A 20,720-nucleotide genomic window follows, 5' to 3' on the forward strand; every position below is an offset into this window, starting at 1 on the left:
AGTCTTTCACCATTAAGTATGATATTAGCTGTATGTTTTTCATAGATGTTCTTTATCACATTGAGGAAGTTCTCTTCTATTCCTAGCTTTGCAGAGCCTGATGCAGGGCTTGAACTCATCAACTTGAGACCTGGGTCAAGATCAAGAGTTGGACGCTTAACTGACTGAGCCACCCAGGAGCCCCTTGCTGAGACTTTTTATAACAACTTTTTAAAATGCTTTTTCAGCATCTACTGAAATGATCAAATAGTTTTTTTGGTTTGTTAATATGATAAATTACATTCATTGGTTTTCTAAACCAAAACTGCACTCTTGGAATAAAGCCCCACTTGGTCATAATATATTTCTTCCTTAAAATTATTCTTAGATTCAACTTGCTAAAATAATGTTTAGAATTTTTGCATTTTTATTCATGAGGGATATAGGGCTTAAGTTTTCTTTTATTGTAATGTCTTTTTCTGGTTTTGGTATCAGAATAACATAGGCCTCATGGACTCAATTAGGAAGCCATACTCTTCTTCAGTGTTCTGGAATATGTGTACTGGCACACAAATTATCAATTATCCCAGAGCTCAAGGGTGACCTTTTATTTCTTTTTTTCAAGTTTTTTCCTCTTTCTATTTCATTTTGGATGGCCTCCATTATCGTATGTTCAAGTTCACTTTTTCTTTTGCAACGTCTGATCTGCCATTAGTCCTACCCAGTGTATTTTTCATCTTAGACCCTGGAGTTTTCATTACTATAAATTCAATTGTAATCTTTTTTATATCTTCCAAGTCTCTATTTAATTTTTGGAATAGCAGGAATATAGTTAACTGCCTTGATGTCTTCCTCTGCTAATTCTCGAGTCAATTTAATCAGTTTTTCCCCTCATCATGGTTTGTGTTCTCCTGCTTCATTGTATGCCTGATAATCTTTGAATGCCAACATGAACTTTTTTTGTGGTGATGGATATACTGTGTTTCTATAAACATTCTCAACCTTTGGTCTGAAACACTGGAAACTGTACTTTTGGGTCTTGTCTTTTAAATACTTTAGTCAGGATCAGACTGCATTTAGTTTAGGGTTACATACTCCCCACTCCTGAAACAGAATCTTTCTGCATACTCCACCCAATGCCCATGAAGGTTTTCCAGTCTGGATAGTGGCAAGGTACTTACTATTCAAAGCCCTATGTGAGCATCAAGCACTGTTTGAATTCCATCAGATGATTCTTTCCCTGGCTCTAGGCAACTTTCTCACATGCATGTACCAATCAGTACTGTATTGAATACTCTGAGGGGACTGTCTTTACACCTATGGATTTCTTTTTTTTTTTCTTTTTTTTCAAGTTTATTTATTTATTTTGAGAGAAAGAGAGAGAGAGCACAAGCAGGGGAGGGGCAAAGAGACGGGGAAAGAATTCTAAGCAGGCTCTGTGCTGTCAGCAAGGCTTGAACTAGCAAACTGTGAGATCATGACCAAAGCCAAACCCAAGTGGAATGCTTAACCGACTAAGCCACCTGGGCACCCCTTTCTCTTTTTTGTTTCTTCAACAAGAAAGCTTTCTCTTTTTTGTTTCTTCAACAAAAAAGCTTTCTCTTTTTTGTTATTCTATCCTACAAACTCTAGCCACCCTGGATTCCCTGGACTAAAGTTCATCTCACCTCTGGGAGTTCATTGGGTTCCCCTCCCTATAATGCAGTATGGAAATCAAACTGGAGTAATCATTGGGTTCACCTCATTTGTTTTCCATTCACTGCCTGTCCTTCATTGCTTGAAAACCACTGTTAGCTATTTTTATTCTTTTTTCCCCTTTGGTTATTTCAAGAGTGAGGTAAATCTAGTCCTTTTTATTCCAATTTCAACAAAAGCAGAAGTCCAGTACGACTGTTTTTAATGTTTGTTTGCTTTTTTGTAATGTTCTAACATTTCCTTATAAAGTATATAATGTGTATTGGCTTTCTTTTTAAGTTTCTTGTTTGGAACTCCCTGAGGTTCCTGGAATTAATGAGCAGCATCATTCAACATTTCTTGAAATTTCTCAGTTATTTTGTCTTTGTTCCATTAAGTCTTATGAAGCTCTAATTAAATCAAAATAGGCTAATAAAATCTGAATTTCTTTTCCGAATTTCTGATTTTCTTCAATGCATTCATTTTTTCAAGAAAGATGTACTGAACACCTACTATGTGTCAGACACTGTCCTAAGCAATATAGAAACAAAAATAAGACACTAAACCTACCTGCTAGAATACTGGATATTGAAAGTGTAGAAGAAAAGGAGAGAAAGCAGACATGCACAATACATTCTGATCAAGCTGCTATGCAAGCACAGAAATACCTAATCCAGACTTTTTGGGAAGATCAGGTAAGAGTATTTCTCAGAGAAAATACACCAGCAGAGACTGAGACATAAGTAGATTACATAGTATTAATATTACAACTTTGAAAAGAAAAAATTAAATAGCTAAAATACTAATCATTTTTAAAAACACTATTCATATCTATGTCTACGAAATGTTCAAACAAAAATAGCTAATTAAAAAATTATGAATTCACAAAGTCTAATCATCATAAAGCCCTACATGGTCTGGACTTCTCTACCTTCACCTCACATCATTTTCGTCCTCTCTCTCTTTGCCCCAGTCACACTAGACATTTTCAGTTCCTAATATGCCACATCATTTCCTAACTTAGAGAACTTTATTCATACTTTTTTGTGTAAAATGCCCTCAGCTTACTCCTCTGTGCCATTCACCTTTCTTTTAAACTACTTCAAAGTTCAACTCAAATGACACTTTCTCAGATAAACTGTCTCTGTTGCAGACTAAGTAAAACATTCTTGTACACTTCCTTAGCACCACATTTCTCCCTTTAATAAAACTCGTTATACTTAAATTCTTTTTCAGTGTACGCCTTCACCAATACTTTAGACACTCTGAGGGTAGGAATCACGACTATCTTGTTCACCGCTGCCTAGACCAAGCACATAAAATCTCAATAAGTATCAGGTGGACTGACTGTACTCGACAGTTATGTATGTATGTAAGTATGTATGTATTCATTCATGCATTCATTTCGGTTTTATTTTTAAGTTATCCATACAACCAACATGGGGCTCAAATTTACAACCTGGAGATCAAGAGTCACATGCTCTACCAAATAAGACAGCCAGGAGCCCCTCTCTGACAGTTTTAAACTTAGTAATCAACATACTTTAGGATGAAAAGACTGGTCTCTGAAAAGAACCTCCTGACCACCTAAGATAAAGTCAATCACAGTTTTTAATGCTATCATTTTAGTTACTAATATAAGACTGGACAAATGCCTCATTTTTGGTTTCATAAATAAATCTTTGATATAGTTTTACCATTCAAAATATAAATAAAATATTTTGTAAAAAGAACTCACCAAAATATTTTTCTTATGTCGTTTCTCCTTTATATGTTTATGAGCTCCCTGGATGTTTTCAATGTGAATTAAGCAAAGTTTGCATAGATATCGGCAATTGGTATATTCTGGTGAGCGCTGAAAAGTTAAAAAATACATTTTCAGAAAACAGAGAAGTAAATTTTTGACTATATATTTGGATGACATAAATATAAGTAACAAAAATAGGCATTAAAGGAATAAATTTTTAATAAACAAATCAGTACTTATATACCGAAAAGATCGTTGTCCTTTTCAAAACAGTCACCATAGGCGATTATACACTAATTTCAAACAACATGATAATGTAATATAGTCTTTAGAATCCAATGTAGGATAAAAAAGTCAGTCTTGTTACTTAGTCTTATTCCAATGTTGTCCCAAAAACCAGTTTCAAACTTTGTCTTTTTATTATAAAAAATAAAATCCACCCTCAAATAGGGGATTTCAAAAGAATGAACTGCAAATATGGAAGACAGTTTCAAAAGCTGAGTTCCAAAATCACTCCAATGAATCTCAAGCTCATGGGAATAAATGGATACTCTCTTGAGTCAACTATTCCGAAGGGAACAATTCTGACACACAAAATTATCATAGTACTTTAGTCATACTTTATAAATCTAATCTTGAAATAATTTTTAAAAACTTAGTAATTTCAGGGGCGCCTGGGTGGCGCAGTCGGTTAAGCGTCCGACTTCAGCCAGGTCACGATCTCGCGGTCCATGAGTTCGAGCCCCGTGTCGGGCTCTGGGCTGATGGCTCAGAGCCTGGAGCCTGTTTCCGATTCTGTGTCTCCCTCTCTCTCTGCCCCTCCCCCCGTTCATGCTCTGTCTCTCTCTGTCCCAAAAATAAATAAACGTTGAAAAAAAGAAAAAAACTTAGTAATTTCAAAGGGCCTGTTATGTGCTAGGCACCATACTAGGTGTTTTCACATATAATTTGTCACTTTAATACCCCTAATAATCCAATTAGATTGGTATTATCTTCATTCTATACATGTGAAAACAAAAGTTCATACAGCTTGTAACTTTCACAAGGATACAACATTAAGTAGGAGATGCTGAATTTAAATTCATGTATATCTGAATCCAAAACCAGCTCTATCCATATTGATTACACAATGAAAAATTATAAAAACACAATAAATACACATTGAATTTAAAATATTATTTCTAGTGCCTTATACTGAAATTGTAGCAATGCTTAAATTTTTATCTCAGATCGATCTTCAATAGGCTGCAATTCCTGACAAAAAGATTCTCACCCCAAATTTACCAACAATCCTACCAGACTAAAAATAAATATAGCCATCATTTAATGACTCCACATTTTACTGGCAAAGCAACTAAATCTCAAGAATTAAATAATCTGTCCAAGGCAACAAGCAAAAAGGAAAATTCAGTTCGACAGTCATTTCGATTTGTAGTATAAAAATCCTTTCACCATTGCAAAGATATGGATGGAGCGAGAGTTATGCTAAGTGAAATAAGTCAGAGAAAGACAAATACCATGTGATTTCACTCATATGTAGAATTTAAGAAACAAAACAAACGAGCAAAGGGGAGAAGGGGGGGGCAAAGCAAGAAACAGATGCTTAACTACAGAGAACAAACTGGTTACCAAAAGAGAAGTGGGTAGGAGGATGGGTTAAATAGGTGATAGGAATTAAGGAGAGCACTTGTGATCAGCACCAAGTGTTGTATGGAAGTGCTGAATCACTATACTTTACACCTGACACTATCATTACACTGTATGTTAACTGGAATTTAAATAAAAACTTAAAGACAAAAAACAAACCAAAAAAACTCTTTCAAATCTGTCCTTCTTGGGGAACGAATTAAGACCTTGCAGAGACTCCTACCTCTTAGTTTCTAACCACAACTAATACTTAACTCCCTAAATACCTTCTTAGCTCATACTATGTCAGACATTTATCTAGGAGCTGGGGAAATACAAACAAAACAAATTCTCTGTTCTCACAGTTTACATTCTAGTGTACAGAGACATGTAATAAATAAACAAATGTACAAATTAATAGGAATATGGTGTGGGAGTATTAACTACTTTTTTAAAAAAGGGTCCTCACTTAAGACTTTACTGATAAACTTAAAGGAAGTGAAGGATTAAGCTGGGTGGATATTTGGTAAGAGACATTCTAAGCAGAAGGAAATGTTAATGCTAAGGCCCTGAGGCAGGAATGTGCTAATATGTTTGAGAAACTGCAAAAAGCCTAGTGTATGACTGGCAGAGGGGTAACTGGGGCCAGGTCACAGGCCCCTTAAAAAGACCCTGGCTTTTATTCCAAGTGTGAGAGGAAGACACTGAAGGTTTTCAAGCAGAGAATTACAAGATCTAATCTACTTTTAAAGGGATGACTTGCCTTCTTCCTAATTCCTTCAAGAACAGAAGCAGGAAGAGCTTATTGCCATTATGAGCATACTGCAACAATCCAGAAGAGAGATGATGTTGACTTGGTTCAAGAAGAGTGGTGAATGTGGCAAGAAGGGTCGATTCAAGAGTCAAAAGCATAAATACAGAACACCTGAAGCTATGAATATTGATGAGGGAGTCATGAAATCACTTATGACACGAGTTTTTCAGTTGTAAAATATTAGCGGACAAGGACTTGTCTGGATTTTTTTTATAAGAAAAATTTGTTGTAACACTGAACGGGGAGTCAGAAAGCTTGAGATGACATCTCAATTGACCTTGGATAAATCTCTAACACTGAAAACTGCTTCTATCATCTTAGAATGTAATAATAAAAATTGCTCTCCTTGGTAAATTCAATTCTACAAATAGCTGATCTTTATTTAGTGGTTACTACATACCAGGCACTATGCCAAGAACTTTACTTGTATTACTGTATTTAGCCCTCCTAACAGCCAATGAGCTGTTATTTTTTTATCAACTCTATTCTAATGATGAAGAAACTGAGGTTTAAAGAAGTTAAATAACTTATCCAATGTTACCCAACCAGTAAGTGGCAGAGATAGACCCCATGACTCCGAAACCCATACACTTTAATCACTAAGCAAACTACCTCCAATTATTGGCTAACTTCTATGTGCAAGGCAATATATTAAGTACAACAGGAAATAGGACAAAAATGTTCTATCATGAAGCTTCTAGTTTCACAGGAGAAACAAATAAAAAAATGTTTTAAAATTCCTTTATTATAGTTATATTTTATTTTGCCATTAAACACACACACTAATAAGCCTTTTTCTGGGCATGGAAATTCTAGTCAACAATACTAGTCAACTAGTATTTCCTAGTCAACATTTAACACTCACTATGGGGAAATTTACCCTTCGGATCTAAGAGCTTGGATTCATTCCTTCTTTGGTACAGTTTAAAAATCTACATCTTTACTCCTCAATCAGATAATCTATGGGTATAGTGTGAACCAAAGGACCTGATGAAACCAAAAGCAAGTAGTTAAGAATATTCTTAATGGGGGCGCCTGGGTGGCTCAGTGGGTTACGTGTCCGACTTCGGCTCAGGTCATGATCTCATGGTCCATGGGTTCGAGCCCCGCGTCGGGCTCTGTGCTGACAGCTCAGAGCCTGGAGCCTGTTTCGGATTCTGTGTCTCCCTCTCTCTCTGACCCTCCCCCGTTGGTGCTGTGTCTCTCCCTGTCTCAAAAATAAATAAACGTTAAAAAAAAAAAATTAAAAAAAAAAAGAATATTCTTAATGAATGTCTAAAGCTGGTAAAAAAAAAAAAAAAAAAAAGGTTAACTAAGAGTACACTCAACAACTGGGGCACCTGGTTGGCTCAGCTGTGCTGACAGCTCAGCGCCTAGAGCCTGCTTCAGATTCTGTGTCTCCCTCTCTCTCTGCTCCTACTCTTCCCCTGCTCATACTTGGTCTCTCTGTCTCTCTCAAAAATAAACAAAACATTAAAAAAAAAAAGTACACTCAATTGAAACGAGAGGTTTTGGAGGACAAAGAGGTGCCAGGAAGAAAAGAGATTACAGACATCTATGCTGGTACTGGCACACTCATTTTATATAACTATTGCCTAAATTCAAATAAACAAATTCAAACAACAAATAATACGTCTTCCACACTTCCAAGCTTTTCTTTTACCCCAGGCCATTCTTTCCCACCACCATCAAATATCCATTCCACCCCAACTTCTTCCTTCTCCCAAGAATTGATCTTTCCTGCTTCATATCTTACCCCATCCAGTCCCCAACTTGTCTTAAAAACACATCTTTCACATTTCCTTTATATATGCCATATAATATTCACCTATATCAGCCTTCTCCAATTCACCAAGTCAATTCCTAACTGCTCCTTCAGACTCCATTCCAATGTTACCTCTTTATAAAGCATTCAAGCTGGTCACTCTTTTAAGATCCCATTTTCAAACAACAGTGTTACTATTACTGTTATTTGCTTACATGTTTTTCTCTAATCAATAAACTCCTAGAGGAGAAGCATCATGTTTTTAAAAATGCCACACACATCCAATTCAACTTTTTATCACTAGATCATGGTACATGAAAAGCACTCAATATTTATCTTAACAATACACAGATCCAGAATAGCACTAATTCCAGACTTAGGGAAAAGAAAATGATAGGAAAGAGAGGACTAAGTAAAATAGCAAATTGCAAAAGACTTCCTTCTAACTAGCTTGGGAGACTAGCTAGTACAAAACCTAAATTCTCTTCTACATTATGGACCCTGACGCCCTTAATATTCCTTTCTATTTTCAGTGGGTGACTACTCTGTACTATTAATAACCCAGGATCGCCTTCTTCAATTTAGATATGACCTCATTTTTCTAAACTCTACAAAATTATACCATTTCTTTCTTTGCTTTCTTATTTATCAAGAATGATTACCTATTTCCTTGTATACCTATTCACAAATATCCCAAATATCTATTTATGAACAGATTGATTTATGATTCTTTCCTTCAATACCTAGCAGTGTTTTTATTAAGGCTAGGAAGGTGTATTTCTAGATTAAAAAATTAATTAGTACTCAGGAACAAGATACAAATGGCTACAACAGTTCCTAATACACTGGAGATACTCAGTAAATTTGGGAGAAAAAAGAGGAAAAGGTAGAAAACCAAGGAAAAAGGGTTAAAGTGTAATACATCATATAGTATTTACTAATTTATCATTCCAAATGGACTGTTCACTTCTAATTCATAAACTGCCACTTTCACCAATATATCCCCAGTGCCTAGCATAGTACCTAGAAAGTAACAAGCATTCTGTAACTATTGATGAGTGAATAAATCAAGGGTCAACAAACTTCTTCTGTAAAGGGACAAAGTAATACTTTGGTAAATATTTTACTTTGGTAAATATTTTGGTAAATATTTACTTTGGTAAATAATGAATATTTTATGCTTTGATAAATAATAAATATTTTATGCTTTGCAAGCTATATGCTCTCTAGAGCAACTACTCAATGCAACTCTGCCATGGTAGCATGAAAGCAGCCATACACAATAGGTAAACAAATGGGCATGGCTGTGTACCAATAAAACTTTGTTTATAAAAACAAGGAGTAGGGGTTTTTTTAATCACAATTTAAAAAACACAAAACTCACCAACCAAAAAGCAAAAAAAGAGGATAACCCCATAGTTTGTTGACCCCTGGAATGAGAATGAATGAAGTCAGATTCACAGATATAAGGATTTACTGAACAAAGGGAGAGAAGAAAGAAGGAAAGAAGGAAGTTAGGAAAAATGAAAGCTATCTCTGCCTTAGCAATAAAAGAAAAAAAAAAGAGCTGTACTTGGCAAAGAAAAGTTATGAAACATGCATCTTCCTCCAAACAACTAAAATGACATAGTATACTTTTTCAAGTCGAAAGATGTGATCTCTTTCTAAGCGTTCTTCTGCTTGTTTCAAGCCTAGCCTCTGCTCAGGTGTCAATGCAGATTCATCTATCACAGTAGCATTTTCTAAATAGTCCATCTCTGAAGAATTTTCTTTAATAGATTCATCATTCTTCATTTTACCTGGAAAAGGAAGCAACCACTTAGTTACCATCAGCAGAACTGATAAATTTTAAAAAAATTTAATGGAAAACATTCAATTTCTGCACATACAGAAAAAAGATTCTTTCCTTATACATTCCTTAGTTGTACAAGTTGGTATACTTATGTAAGATTCAAGTAAGAGATATACACGGTATCAGAATTCACAAAGAAAAATCTATGTCATGGGTCAAATGCCTATCTTGTTCTTCCAACCTATCAAGAGAGACAAATCTAACTGACACTCACTGCAGAAGGCTAACACACTATAACCATCTTGCAAAATGTCTGAAGTATGATAAAAAGCTATTTGAAGTCCCAAAGATTAATCACTAAAATCAGTTTAGTGACTTCATCAATATACACTAGCAGCCAAAATAACATACATACTCTAGACCACAAACCCACACCAAGCTCCTCCCTCTTTGCTTTCACTGAACTCATGGATATCTCTACCATATCAATATTTCTTTCTTTACTTCCCTACCTCATAGCTACATTGCAATCTCTTCAAGGCGAAGACTGGGTGCTGTCATCTTTTCATTTTCAGCACGTAGCATTATATACCTAGCATACAGTAGGTTCCACCATCACTGTGATTTTTCTAAATACATAATGAATCATGTTATTCTCTTGCTTAAAATATATAAGGCTTTCAAAGAGTTCAGGATAAAGTTTAAACTCTCTAGCTTATTACATGTCATTCTTGCCTTCATGAAGGCAGTAAACAGAGTAACTACAATAATTCCAAGTTGTAGCAAGTGTTATAAAAGGGGAAATGCAAGTAACTGAGAAGGAGACTAATTTAGATATGGGAGTCAGGGAAGGCTTCTCTCAGATTTTAAACCAAGACCTTCAGAAAGAGAGCTAAGTTCTCTATATCTCTAACCTTATATTCTGCCTTAAGCATCTTTCATTTCATTCATACCAAATGTGCTAGAATGGATCATTGCTACTTCAAGTCTCAATGTCCTTTATATATGTTTTTTCTTCCACCATCAAGGCCCTCCTCACTTCAACTAGTAATGTTTACCTGTCCTGCAAAATTCAGCTTGAGCTTAACCTAATTCAGAAGACAGTCTGATATTCTTTATACAGTTGACACTTGAACAATACTGGGGCTTGGGGTGCCAAAATCTGCATGTAACTTTTGACTGCCCAAAACCTTTACTATTAATAGCCTATTTTTGACCAAAAGCCTAATGATTAACAGTTGATAGACACACATTTTGCATGTTATATATACTATATATTTTATTCTTACAGTAAGGTAAGCCAGAAAAAAGAAACTGTTATTAAAAAAATCATGAGAAAATAGATTTACAGTACCATACTATATTTACTAAAAAAAAAAAAAAAATCAGGGGTGCCTGGCTGGCTCAGTCAGTAGAGCATGTGACTCTTGATCTTGAGATTATAAACTGAGCCCCATGCTGAGTGTAGTGATACTTTTAAAAAAATGAAAATATTAAAAAAAATTTTTTAAGCTTATTTTTATTTATTCTGAGAAAGAAAAGGAGAAAGAGCACAAGAGAGGGAGGAGCAGAGAGAGAGAGAGAGAGAGAGAGAGAGAGAGAGAGAGAGACCGACCAACCAGGCTCCACGCTGTAAGCACAGAGCCCAACCCAACTCGGGGCTCCATCCCACGAACGATGAGATCATGACCTGAGCCAAAATCAAGAGTCAGACACTTACCCAACTGAGCCACCCAGGTGCCCCCAAAAATAATAATTTTTTTTAATTAAAAAAAATCCATATAAGTGGACCTGTGCAATTCAAACCTGTGTTGTTCAATTATACAACTGTATTCGCGTAACACTCTCTATTGTTTCACATTTGCATAATAATGTAATTTGTATTCATTTATCTATCTCCTCTTCACATGATTCCTTGATGCTAATGACTAGGTATTATTTAACTTTGTATTTTCAGATTTTAATACCTAGACCAGAGAAGACACATAATAAAAGTGTACTGAACAAATAAATTTGGATGTATCTAAAAACACTACTTAAAGTAAACGTTCATGGACAACAGATCTCTCCATTCTGCCCTCAAAAGCCAACTGCATGCCATCTACAAGAACCATGACAGTCAATTCTACCTTTTGATAACACGAATTTTCTAAACAAAGAAGAAAGGATAGGCCTTTGGAAATGAAGTGTTTCCTACCACAAGGACACAGAAGTCTCTAGAGTCAGGTGGCAAACTCTTAAGATGTTATTAGAAGGATTCAAACATAAGAATTATGTTAGGTTGGCTAATTAATTCTTAAGTTATTGTCAGGGAAAGACTGATGCACAAGAAGTAATTTGCAATTGTATCCTAGCATTTAGAAAAATAATTTAGCTTTTTAGTAACGATTTTATGACGGTAATGTAAAATAAAAGGTAAAATTCTAGTTTTATTTCTACATGTCATGATAAAGAACAGTAGTAAGAATATTCTAACCTTTTTCTCTTTTCTATATGTACAATTTGCCAAGCACTACAAGGCAACATCAGCAAATCTGGTAAAACTGTCATTTCTGCCAATATAAATAATTATAGAAAGTTACATACCTTCTTTAAAATTCAGAAATAAATTATTTATTTTTCTAAAATCAACATGAATATAAAATAACATCTGGCAGAAGTTCCCAAATCTCTTCCATCAAACTCCAGTTCTGTGAGATGTTAATACTATCCCAAAACAACAAGAGTTCAAAACAGGTATTCGAACAAAAACCTCTACATGAATGTTCATAGCAGCACTATTCACAATAGTCAAATGTGGAAATGACCCAAATGTCCAATCACTGATAAACATAAACAAAATGTGGCATATCCGCACAGTGGAATATTATTCAACTGTCTTAGCTCAGGTTGTCATAACAAAATACCATAGACTTAACAGGGATTTATTTTCTCACAGTTCTAGAGGCAGGAAAGCCCAACATCAAGGTGCCAGCCAGCAGGTTTGGTGTCTAATTAGAACTCTCTCCTTGGATTGCAGACAGTTGCTTTCTTGCTGTGTCCTCACAAGGCCATTCCTTGGTTCATGCATACAATGAGACAGATGCCTCTATTCCTCTTCTTATAAGGCTTCAATCCCATTGTATTAGGAACCTACCCTTATGACCTCATTTAATCTTAATTACCTACTAAAAGCTCTTATCTCCAAATGCAATCATACCGGGAGTTGAGACTTTAGCATACAAAATTTAAGGGGACACAATTCAGTCTATAGCATCAGCCTTAAAAAGGAGAAGTCCTGGGGGGGTGCCTGGGGGACTCAGTCAGTTAAGCATCCTACTATCAGCTCAGGTCACCACCATGATTTCATGGTCATGAGATCCGAGTTCCACATCAGGCTCTGCACTGGGTGTGGAGCCTGGTAGAGATTCTCTCTCCCTCTGCCCCTCTCCCCTGCTTTTCCATGCTCGCTCTCTCTCTCTAAAAAAAAAAAAAAAAAAAAAAAAAAAAAAGTACTGATATATATAACACAAATGAACCTTGAAAACACGATGCTTAATGAAGGAGCCAGACATACAAAACAACATACCTGATTCCATTTCTATGAAATATCCAGAAAAGGTAAATATATAGAAACAGAAAGCTTCATATTAGTGATTGTCAGAAGATGACAGGAGGAGGGCAAAAGGATGTGAATCTTAATGAGTAGAGTGTTTCCTTTTGGGGTGATGAAAAAGTTCTGCAATTAGATAGTGGTGATGGTTGTACAACACTATAAATGTACTTAATGTCACTAAATTATATACTTTTAAATGGTTAAGACAGTAGTTATCATATGACTCAGAACTCTACTTCAACATATATATCAAGGAGAAATGAATACACACACCCACACAGAAATTTTTAAATAAATGTTCAAAAAAAATGTTCATTGCAGGGTTATTTATACTAGGCAAAAGATGGAAACAATTCAATTATCTATCAGCTGATAAAAGGATAAGTAAAACATGGTATAGCCATAAGATGGAATATTATTCAGCAATAAAAAGGAGTAAGGTACTAGTACATGCTACAACATGTATGAATCTTGAAAACATTCTGCTAAGTGTAAAAAGCCAGACACAAAAGGCCACATGTTATATGATTCCCTTTATATAAAACAGGGAAATCTATAGAGACAGAAAGTAGATTACTGGCTGGCAATGTCTAGGAGGAGGGAGTAATGAGTAAGTGACTTCTAATGGGTACAGTTTCTTTTGGGGGTGATAAAAATTTTCAGGAATTAGACAGTGGCTATATCTACACAACTCTATGAATATAGTACTAAAAACCCCTAAACCGTATGTTTTTAAATGAGACATTTTGGCATGTGAACTGTATCTCAAGAAAACTATTATATAAAAAGGTAAATAAGAAAAATTTTAAATATGACAAATAGTAATAAAGACTATGGAGAAAGGCACCTGGGCATCTGACTCCTGGTTTCAGCTCAGGTTATGATCTCACAGTTCATGAGTTCGAGCCGAGTCAGGCTCTGAGGGGCTGGTGCAGAGCCTGCTTGGGATTCTCTCTCTTCCTCCCTCTCTACCCCTCCCTCACTCACACTCTCTCTTAAAATAAATAAATGAACTTAAAAAAAAAATAAGACTACTGAGAACAATTAAAAAGAGTAAAGACTGTAAATTCCTCCTTCACTGAAAAGGTGAAGGAGGTAAGGGAGCAAACCATGTGGACATCTCAGGGAAGAATGTTCCAAGCAAAGGAAAAGCAAATGTGAAGACCATTCTCCATATTTGAGGAAATGCAAGGAAACCATGCAGTTGGAGCAGAGAAGGGGAGAGGGAAAAAATGTAGAATGAAAGCAGAGAAGTGGAACAGTAGCACAGATCACAGTAGCACAGATCACATAGGGCCTCACAGGTCACTGCAAGGATGCTAACTATTACTCTAACATATAAGAAACTAGTAAAACACTTTGAAGAGTAGTAACATGATCTGAATAATTTTAAAAGGATTATTCTGGCGTGTAAAAAGTAAAATGAAGGATGGTGTAAATGAAAGTAAGGAAATGAGTTGGGTTATCCTGCTCAAAAGCATATCTTACTCAGGAGCTTTTTAAAAATCCAGCATCTTGGAGCCCGTGAGTGGCTCAGTCGGTTAAGCATCCAAATCTTGGTTTTGGCCCAGGTTATTATCTCACAATTTCTTGAGTTCAAGCCCCATGTAAGTCTCTGTGCTGGCAGCATGAAGTCTGCTTGGGATTCTCTCTCTGCCTCTTTCTCCCCACCCTTCTCACTTGCACTGTCTTGTCTGTCTCTCTCAAAATAAATAAACTTGAAAAAAAATTTTTAAATACTAAAAGGGGACCTGGGTGGCTTAGCTGGTTAAGAGTCTGACTTTAGCTCATGCCATGAATTCTCGGTTGGTGAGTTCGAGCCCCACATCAGGCTGTCTGCTGTCAGCATAGAGCCCACTTCAGATCCTCTGCCTCCCTCTCTCTCTAACCCTCCCGTTTGTGCTCTTTCAAAAATAAACATAAAATAATAAAAATTAATATTAAAAAATAATCCTATGGTCGCTTGTATGGGTCAGTCTATTCAACATCTAACTCTTGATTTTGGCTCAGGTCATGATCCCATGGTTGTGGGACTGAGCCCTGTCTCAGGCTTAGCAAGGGCTCAGCGCTGAACATGGAGCCTGCTTAAGATTCTCTCTCTCTCCTGTTGTCCCTCTTTCTTGCTTGTGATCTCTCTCAAATAAAAATAAATAAATAAATCTTTAATTTAGATTTTTCACTAACTCAAGTGGTCAAACCATTATAAGTGATCTTTAAGCAATTTCAAGCATTCACAGGGGCACCTGGGTGGCTCAGCTGGTTATCAGAGCCTGCTTAGGATCCTCTGTCTCCCTCTCTCTCTGTCCTAGCCCCGCTCACATCCTTGCTCTCTCAAAAATAAATACATTTCAAAGAAAAAATCACTGGGGCGCCTCAGTGGCTCAGTTGGTTAAGCATCTGGCATCAGCTCAGGTCATAATCTCGTAGTTAGTGAGTTTGAACCCCACACTGGGCTCTCTGCTGTCAGCTCCTGTCTTAGTATCATCTGTCTCACTCTCTGCTCCTCCCCGCCAGCGCTCTCTCAAAAATAAATAAACATTAAAAAAAAAAAATCATTCATGGGGCTCCTGGGTGGCTTAAATAGCTGAGTGACTTCAGCTCAGGTCATGATCTCACAGTTAATGTGTTCAAGCCTCTATGCTGACAGCTGGAGACTGGAGCCTGCTTCGGATTCTGTGTCTTCCTCTCTCTCTGCCTCTCCCCTACTCATGCTCTATCTCTCTCGAAAATAAACAAACATTTTAAAAAAATTTTTTTAATCATTCATTGGGGCGCCTGGGCGACTCAGTTGATTAAGCATCTGACTCAGTTATAACTCAGGTCATGATTGCATTAGTTTCATTGGGTTTGAACCCCACAATGGGTTTTGTGCTGATGGTGCAGAGCCTACTTGGGATTCTCTCTCTTCTCCCTTTCCCTTTGCCCCTCCCCAGCTCGTGCTGTCTCTGTCTAAATAATAAACTTAAAAATTTTTAATACAAAAAATAAATTAAAAAAAATCATTCACATGTTTTCATGTTCAGATTTGCTTATCTAAACATTATCAGTAGTGTTATTTATTTGATACTATCTTTAAATTGACTTGCTTTTTTTGTCCTTCTCCTAAAGCATATCTTTAAAATTATGAAGTTGGTATTTTTCTTATGCATATAAAAATATGTCTATTAAAATTAAAAAAAAAAAGTCTGTCAACATACTGTCACCAGAAATAAAAAGAAACTATTTCTAAACTCTTTACCGGAGGTTCTCAAAGTGTGAAATAGCTTTCTTTTGTTATTCATATACCAAGAAAAGGTTTTATCCAACTAGCCACAGAAACATGAGGAAAAAAGATTGGTAAGAAAAATCCATTAAGTTAAACAGAATCAGGATTACTCAAAAGACATAGACAACATTTATAAGCAATTAATTAAAACTAAGATCAAAATCCCAAAAGAAAATGAATTTTATACCAATAGCTCAAGTAAATTCCAAGGGTCCTAACCAATCTGTGCTTCCATTCTTGTTCCTGTCAAAAAATTTGCTGCACTGCAGCCAAAAAGATTAAAAATATGTATCTGTATCTGATCATAGCACTACCTTACTTAAAATTCTTTAGTGTGTTCCAAAACACTCATAATAAAGTCCAAACTGCCTATCATGTCCTAAAAGGTCCTTCATTCTCCAATTGTTCTAAGACTTTTCAGCTGTATCATTTGCTACTTTTCCCCTCAATTCTGTTCCAGTCATACTCAATCTCAGTCATACTCTCAGTCTCACATTTATGTCCTACATTTTCTCAATCTAAAATCTAAATCCCTCAATTAAAGCATGTACTCTCTCAACTCTTAAGTTTTTGGCACTGAACTAAACCACCACTTTATCTGTATCACCCCCCCCATCAAACTAGAAGCTTCCTTGAGGTCTGGGGCTGTATTTTTTGGGTTTTTCATTGTAAACATATGTTTGGCATATAAAAGGAACTCAATACATACATGTTTGTTGAATGAAAGAGTTAAATATTACCAGGACCACTTAAAAAGTGTTTGTGTGTGTACACATGCACATACCTACATACTGGACTATAGGAGCCACTAATTTCTATTTGCACAGGCTTTTTACCCACCTCAATAAATGTAAACGTTCTTTTTTAGCTTAAAAAGCCGTATTATTTGGGCACCTGGGTGGCTCAGCTGGTTAAGCATCTTACTCTTGATTTCAGCTCAGGTCATAATCTGATGGTTGTGAGATCAAGCCCTGTGTCAGGCTCTGCACTGAGTGCAGGGCCTGCTTGGGATTCTCTTTCTCTCTCTCTCTCTCTCTCTCTCTCTCTGCCCCTCCTCTGCTCACACACGCACATTTGTGCTCTTTCTCTCCCTCTCAAAATAAACAAACATTTTTAAAAAGCCGTATTATTAATGTCCTTCTTGTAATTAAAGTAGTTAAAATCAAACTGGTGATAATCTAAACACTATTAACATAGGAAAAATCTCCCCAAAAATGTGACCCTGGGGTAATCTAATTTGTACTTACTCAAATCATCTGATATGTCTTCAATTCCCGAAGCACTATCATCAGAATCACCAGTATTATCTGTACATGCTTGTTGCTTCTGAGATCGTGGTGAGTTTTCCAAAGCAGATTTTTCTCCCTCTACAACATCAATATTCACCTTGTCCAGAGAAGTAAAGGAACTTGGAATTTTTCTTCCAATCTGCTGTAATTCTATCTGTCGCATGTTTTCTTTTAACGGTAAACTGGGTGCCTTCTCTGGTTCTGTTAGCGAACCAGGGACCTTTTCTGATTTCATCTGAGCAATGGGTACTTTTTCTGTTTTCCTCTGTGAACTAAGTGCCTTTTCTGCTGCTATTGCCTGGGAGCTGGATGTCTTTTCTGTTTTCACTGGTGAATTAGATGACTTTGGTGACTTTTCTGCTTTTGCCTGTGAAACAGGTACCTTCTCTGCTTTTACCGGTGAATTAGGTGATTTTTTTGTTTTGCAATGACTTTGATCTCGAAGGACTAATCCCAAATCTTTAGGACTTGCTACGTTGGCAGCATTTACTTTACATGATTTAACTTCTGTCTTTTCTATACAAATATCATTTTGCTTATTTTTTTTACTACTATTCCTACTTGGAGAGCTGGTCCCAATTTCTTTTATGGATTTATCATTTCTAGCTTTCAAAGTTTGATTAGATATAACTTTAACTGCTTTGCTTTCTTCAGAAAGAGCCCAAGCATTCTTCTTTGGTTCATGATTTTCATTTTTAGAGGTCTTAGACTCTTCCATTATTTGAAAACCTGCTTCTTCCCAATTGTGATATTGTAAAATGGCAGATTTCTAGTAGTTGAATTGCTTCAAGTCCAGATTAGGCAAACAAACTATTGGATTGGAAAAAAAAAAGAAAAATCTGTTATTTAAAACACAAAAGCCACTGTTTTTTAATTGGTGAGACTTTCAAAATTTGTTCTTAAAACTAAAGAAATAGTAAAAAATTAAAAACTCTTAAAACCATATGAGGAGTTAAAACCCACTTAGTAAATAACAACCAAATGCTCATAAAGAAGGTTGTAATGTAATTATGGCAATATGACATCAAAACAATTTTAGAAGTAAAATTTGTTTTATATTACCCAATAAGAATTCAACTAAAAGGGAAATAAAACCTGCAATTGATGTACCACGATTAACATAAAAGGAAATGGAACAAAGAAAACACAAAAACCCTAATCTAGGGGCGCCTGGCTGGCTCAACCAATGGAGCATTTGACTCTTGGGGTCGTGAGTTCAAGTCCCACATGGTGTATACAGATTACTTAAATAAACAAAGCTTTTAAAAAAAGAATCCAAGGGGCGCCTGGGTGGCGCAGTCGGTTAAGCGTCCGACTTCAGCCAGGTCACGATCTCGCGGTCCGTGAGTTCGAGCCCCGCATCAGGCTCTGGGCTGATGGCTCGGAGCCTGGAGCCTGTTTCCGATTCTGTGTCTCCCTCTCTCTCTGCCCCTCCCCCGTTCATGCTCTGTCTCTCTCTGTCCCAAAAATAAATAAAAAACGTTGAAAAAAAATTAAAAAAAAAAAAAAAAAAAAGAATCCAAATTTATAGGCAATATAGGGAATCAGTTTATAGAGGCCCAAATTGAAAGATTTTGCCTACATGACTTTCCTACTAAACACTACCTATTTATACTGCTAACCTACTTCAAACTTGATTTTCTAAAGATGGGGAAATAATGTCAACAGACTTTCTCCACCTCTAAAGTATAAAGGAGTTTAAATTAATTTTTCTGAGATTAAAAAATTTAAAAATAGGAACCCAGAATTAAAAAATGATAGTAATATTTTATATGATATAATGGTGGATACATGACATTATACATTATACAAAATCGATAGAATATATACCATTAAAAGTGAACCCTAACATAAACTATGGACTTTGGGTGATAGTGACATGTCAATGTAGGTTCACTGACATAACAAATATACCACCCTGGGATGATGATAGGGAGGCTATTCCTGTATTGGGGAAGGGAGTTTATGAGCCTTCTGTATTTTCTGGTCAATTCTGCTATAAAAATTTAAACTGCTATATAAAAACGAATGTTTAAAAAAGAAAGATGATAGAATACTAAAATCAGTCAGAACTCATCTTGTTCTAAAATATAATAGAAACAATTATACATTTACCACTGAGCACAAACTACAAACAAAATAAAATGCTGCATTTTGTTAAATTATTTCTATATTAGAAATACCCTGTATACTGTATTTTACAGAAATAAGAATTTTTTTTTTACTGTTCACTTTGCCCTGTATGCCTTAAATTCAGATCTATGCTTCTAAACAGATAACTAATATGAATAAAAATTAAAGTCAGCTAAAACAAAATGTAAGTGGCATCTTTGATTTTACTTAATTTATTAAACTACAAATTTGGGCAAATGAACACCTCTAATCATATAACCATACATCATATAAATGCAAAAAAATTGCCTAAAATAAAAAGTCCAAAACACCAAGTCATATCCTCCCAACTATCTATTTATACCAAAACCTATGTCCAAATTAAAGAAACTAAACTTACCTAGCTATGTCTCCACCACAACATCTTACTCAACGTGCACCTAAGTTTTATAATTCCTATTGTAGTAAAGCAGTATGTATCCTCTGCCTTGATCTCTGTCCAGATTGACATTCTCTTTTATTTAAAACAAAAACAAAAACAATTAGATTCTTCTTTCTAAATTATTTTATGGACACCTGGGTGCCTCAGTCATTTAAGCATCCAACTCTTGGTTTTGGTTTGGTTTTTGCGGTTTCATGGGTTTGAGCCCTACACATCGGGCTCTGTGCTGGCAGCATGGAGTTTGCTTAGGATTCTCTCTCTCTCTCTCTCTCTCTCTCTCTCTCTCTCTCTCTCTCTCTGTCCCTCTCCCACTTATGCTGTCTCTCAATAAACAAATAAACTAAAAAAATAATTTTATAAAGTAACTTTTTCAAATTATAAAATTTAAGCCAAAAAAAAAACTTTAAGCCAAAACCATCCTAGATTTTCACCATTAATGTCTTCTGTGACTAATATTATTTTCTAATAAAAAGCTGTAGCACTCTTAGCTATAAAAGAATGTTTAGGGGCGCCTGGGTGGCGCAGTCGGTTGAGCGTCCGACTTCAACCAGGTCACGATCTCGCGGTCTGTGAGTTCGAGCCCCGCGTCGGGCTCTGGGCTGATGGCTCAGAGCCTGGAG

General features: G+C 35.9%; 1 protein-coding gene across 12 annotated transcripts in view; it reads right to left on the minus strand.

Annotated features, from left to right (window-relative positions):
* TUT4 (terminal uridylyl transferase 4) overlaps positions 1-20,720 on the minus strand; it is a 138,592-nt gene that overhangs the window by 91,584 nt on the left and 26,288 nt on the right. For 11 of the 12 annotated variants that reach the window (XM_086716977.1, XM_086716976.1, XM_086716971.1 and 8 more), the window contains exons 2-5: positions 20,059-20,172; positions 17,505-18,356; positions 9,241-9,404; positions 3,392-3,508 (exon numbers count right to left, since the gene is read on the minus strand). In XM_086716977.1, coding sequence (XP_086573103.1) covers positions 3,392-3,508; positions 9,241-9,404; positions 17,505-18,264 — 1,041 coding nt within the window. In that variant the 5' untranslated portion in view covers positions 18,265-18,356; positions 20,059-20,172. The remainder of the gene's footprint in view (positions 1-3,391; positions 3,509-9,240; positions 9,405-17,504; positions 18,357-20,058; positions 20,173-20,720) is intronic. The other variant, XM_086716969.1, reaches the window with a different exon arrangement.

This window comes from Puma concolor, chromosome C1 (genome assembly GCF_028749965.1).
Source record: "Puma concolor isolate L17-30 chromosome C1, mPumCon1.1.hap2, whole genome shotgun sequence".
In the NCBI taxonomy this organism is placed as follows: domain Eukaryota; kingdom Metazoa; phylum Chordata; class Mammalia; order Carnivora; family Felidae; genus Puma; species Puma concolor.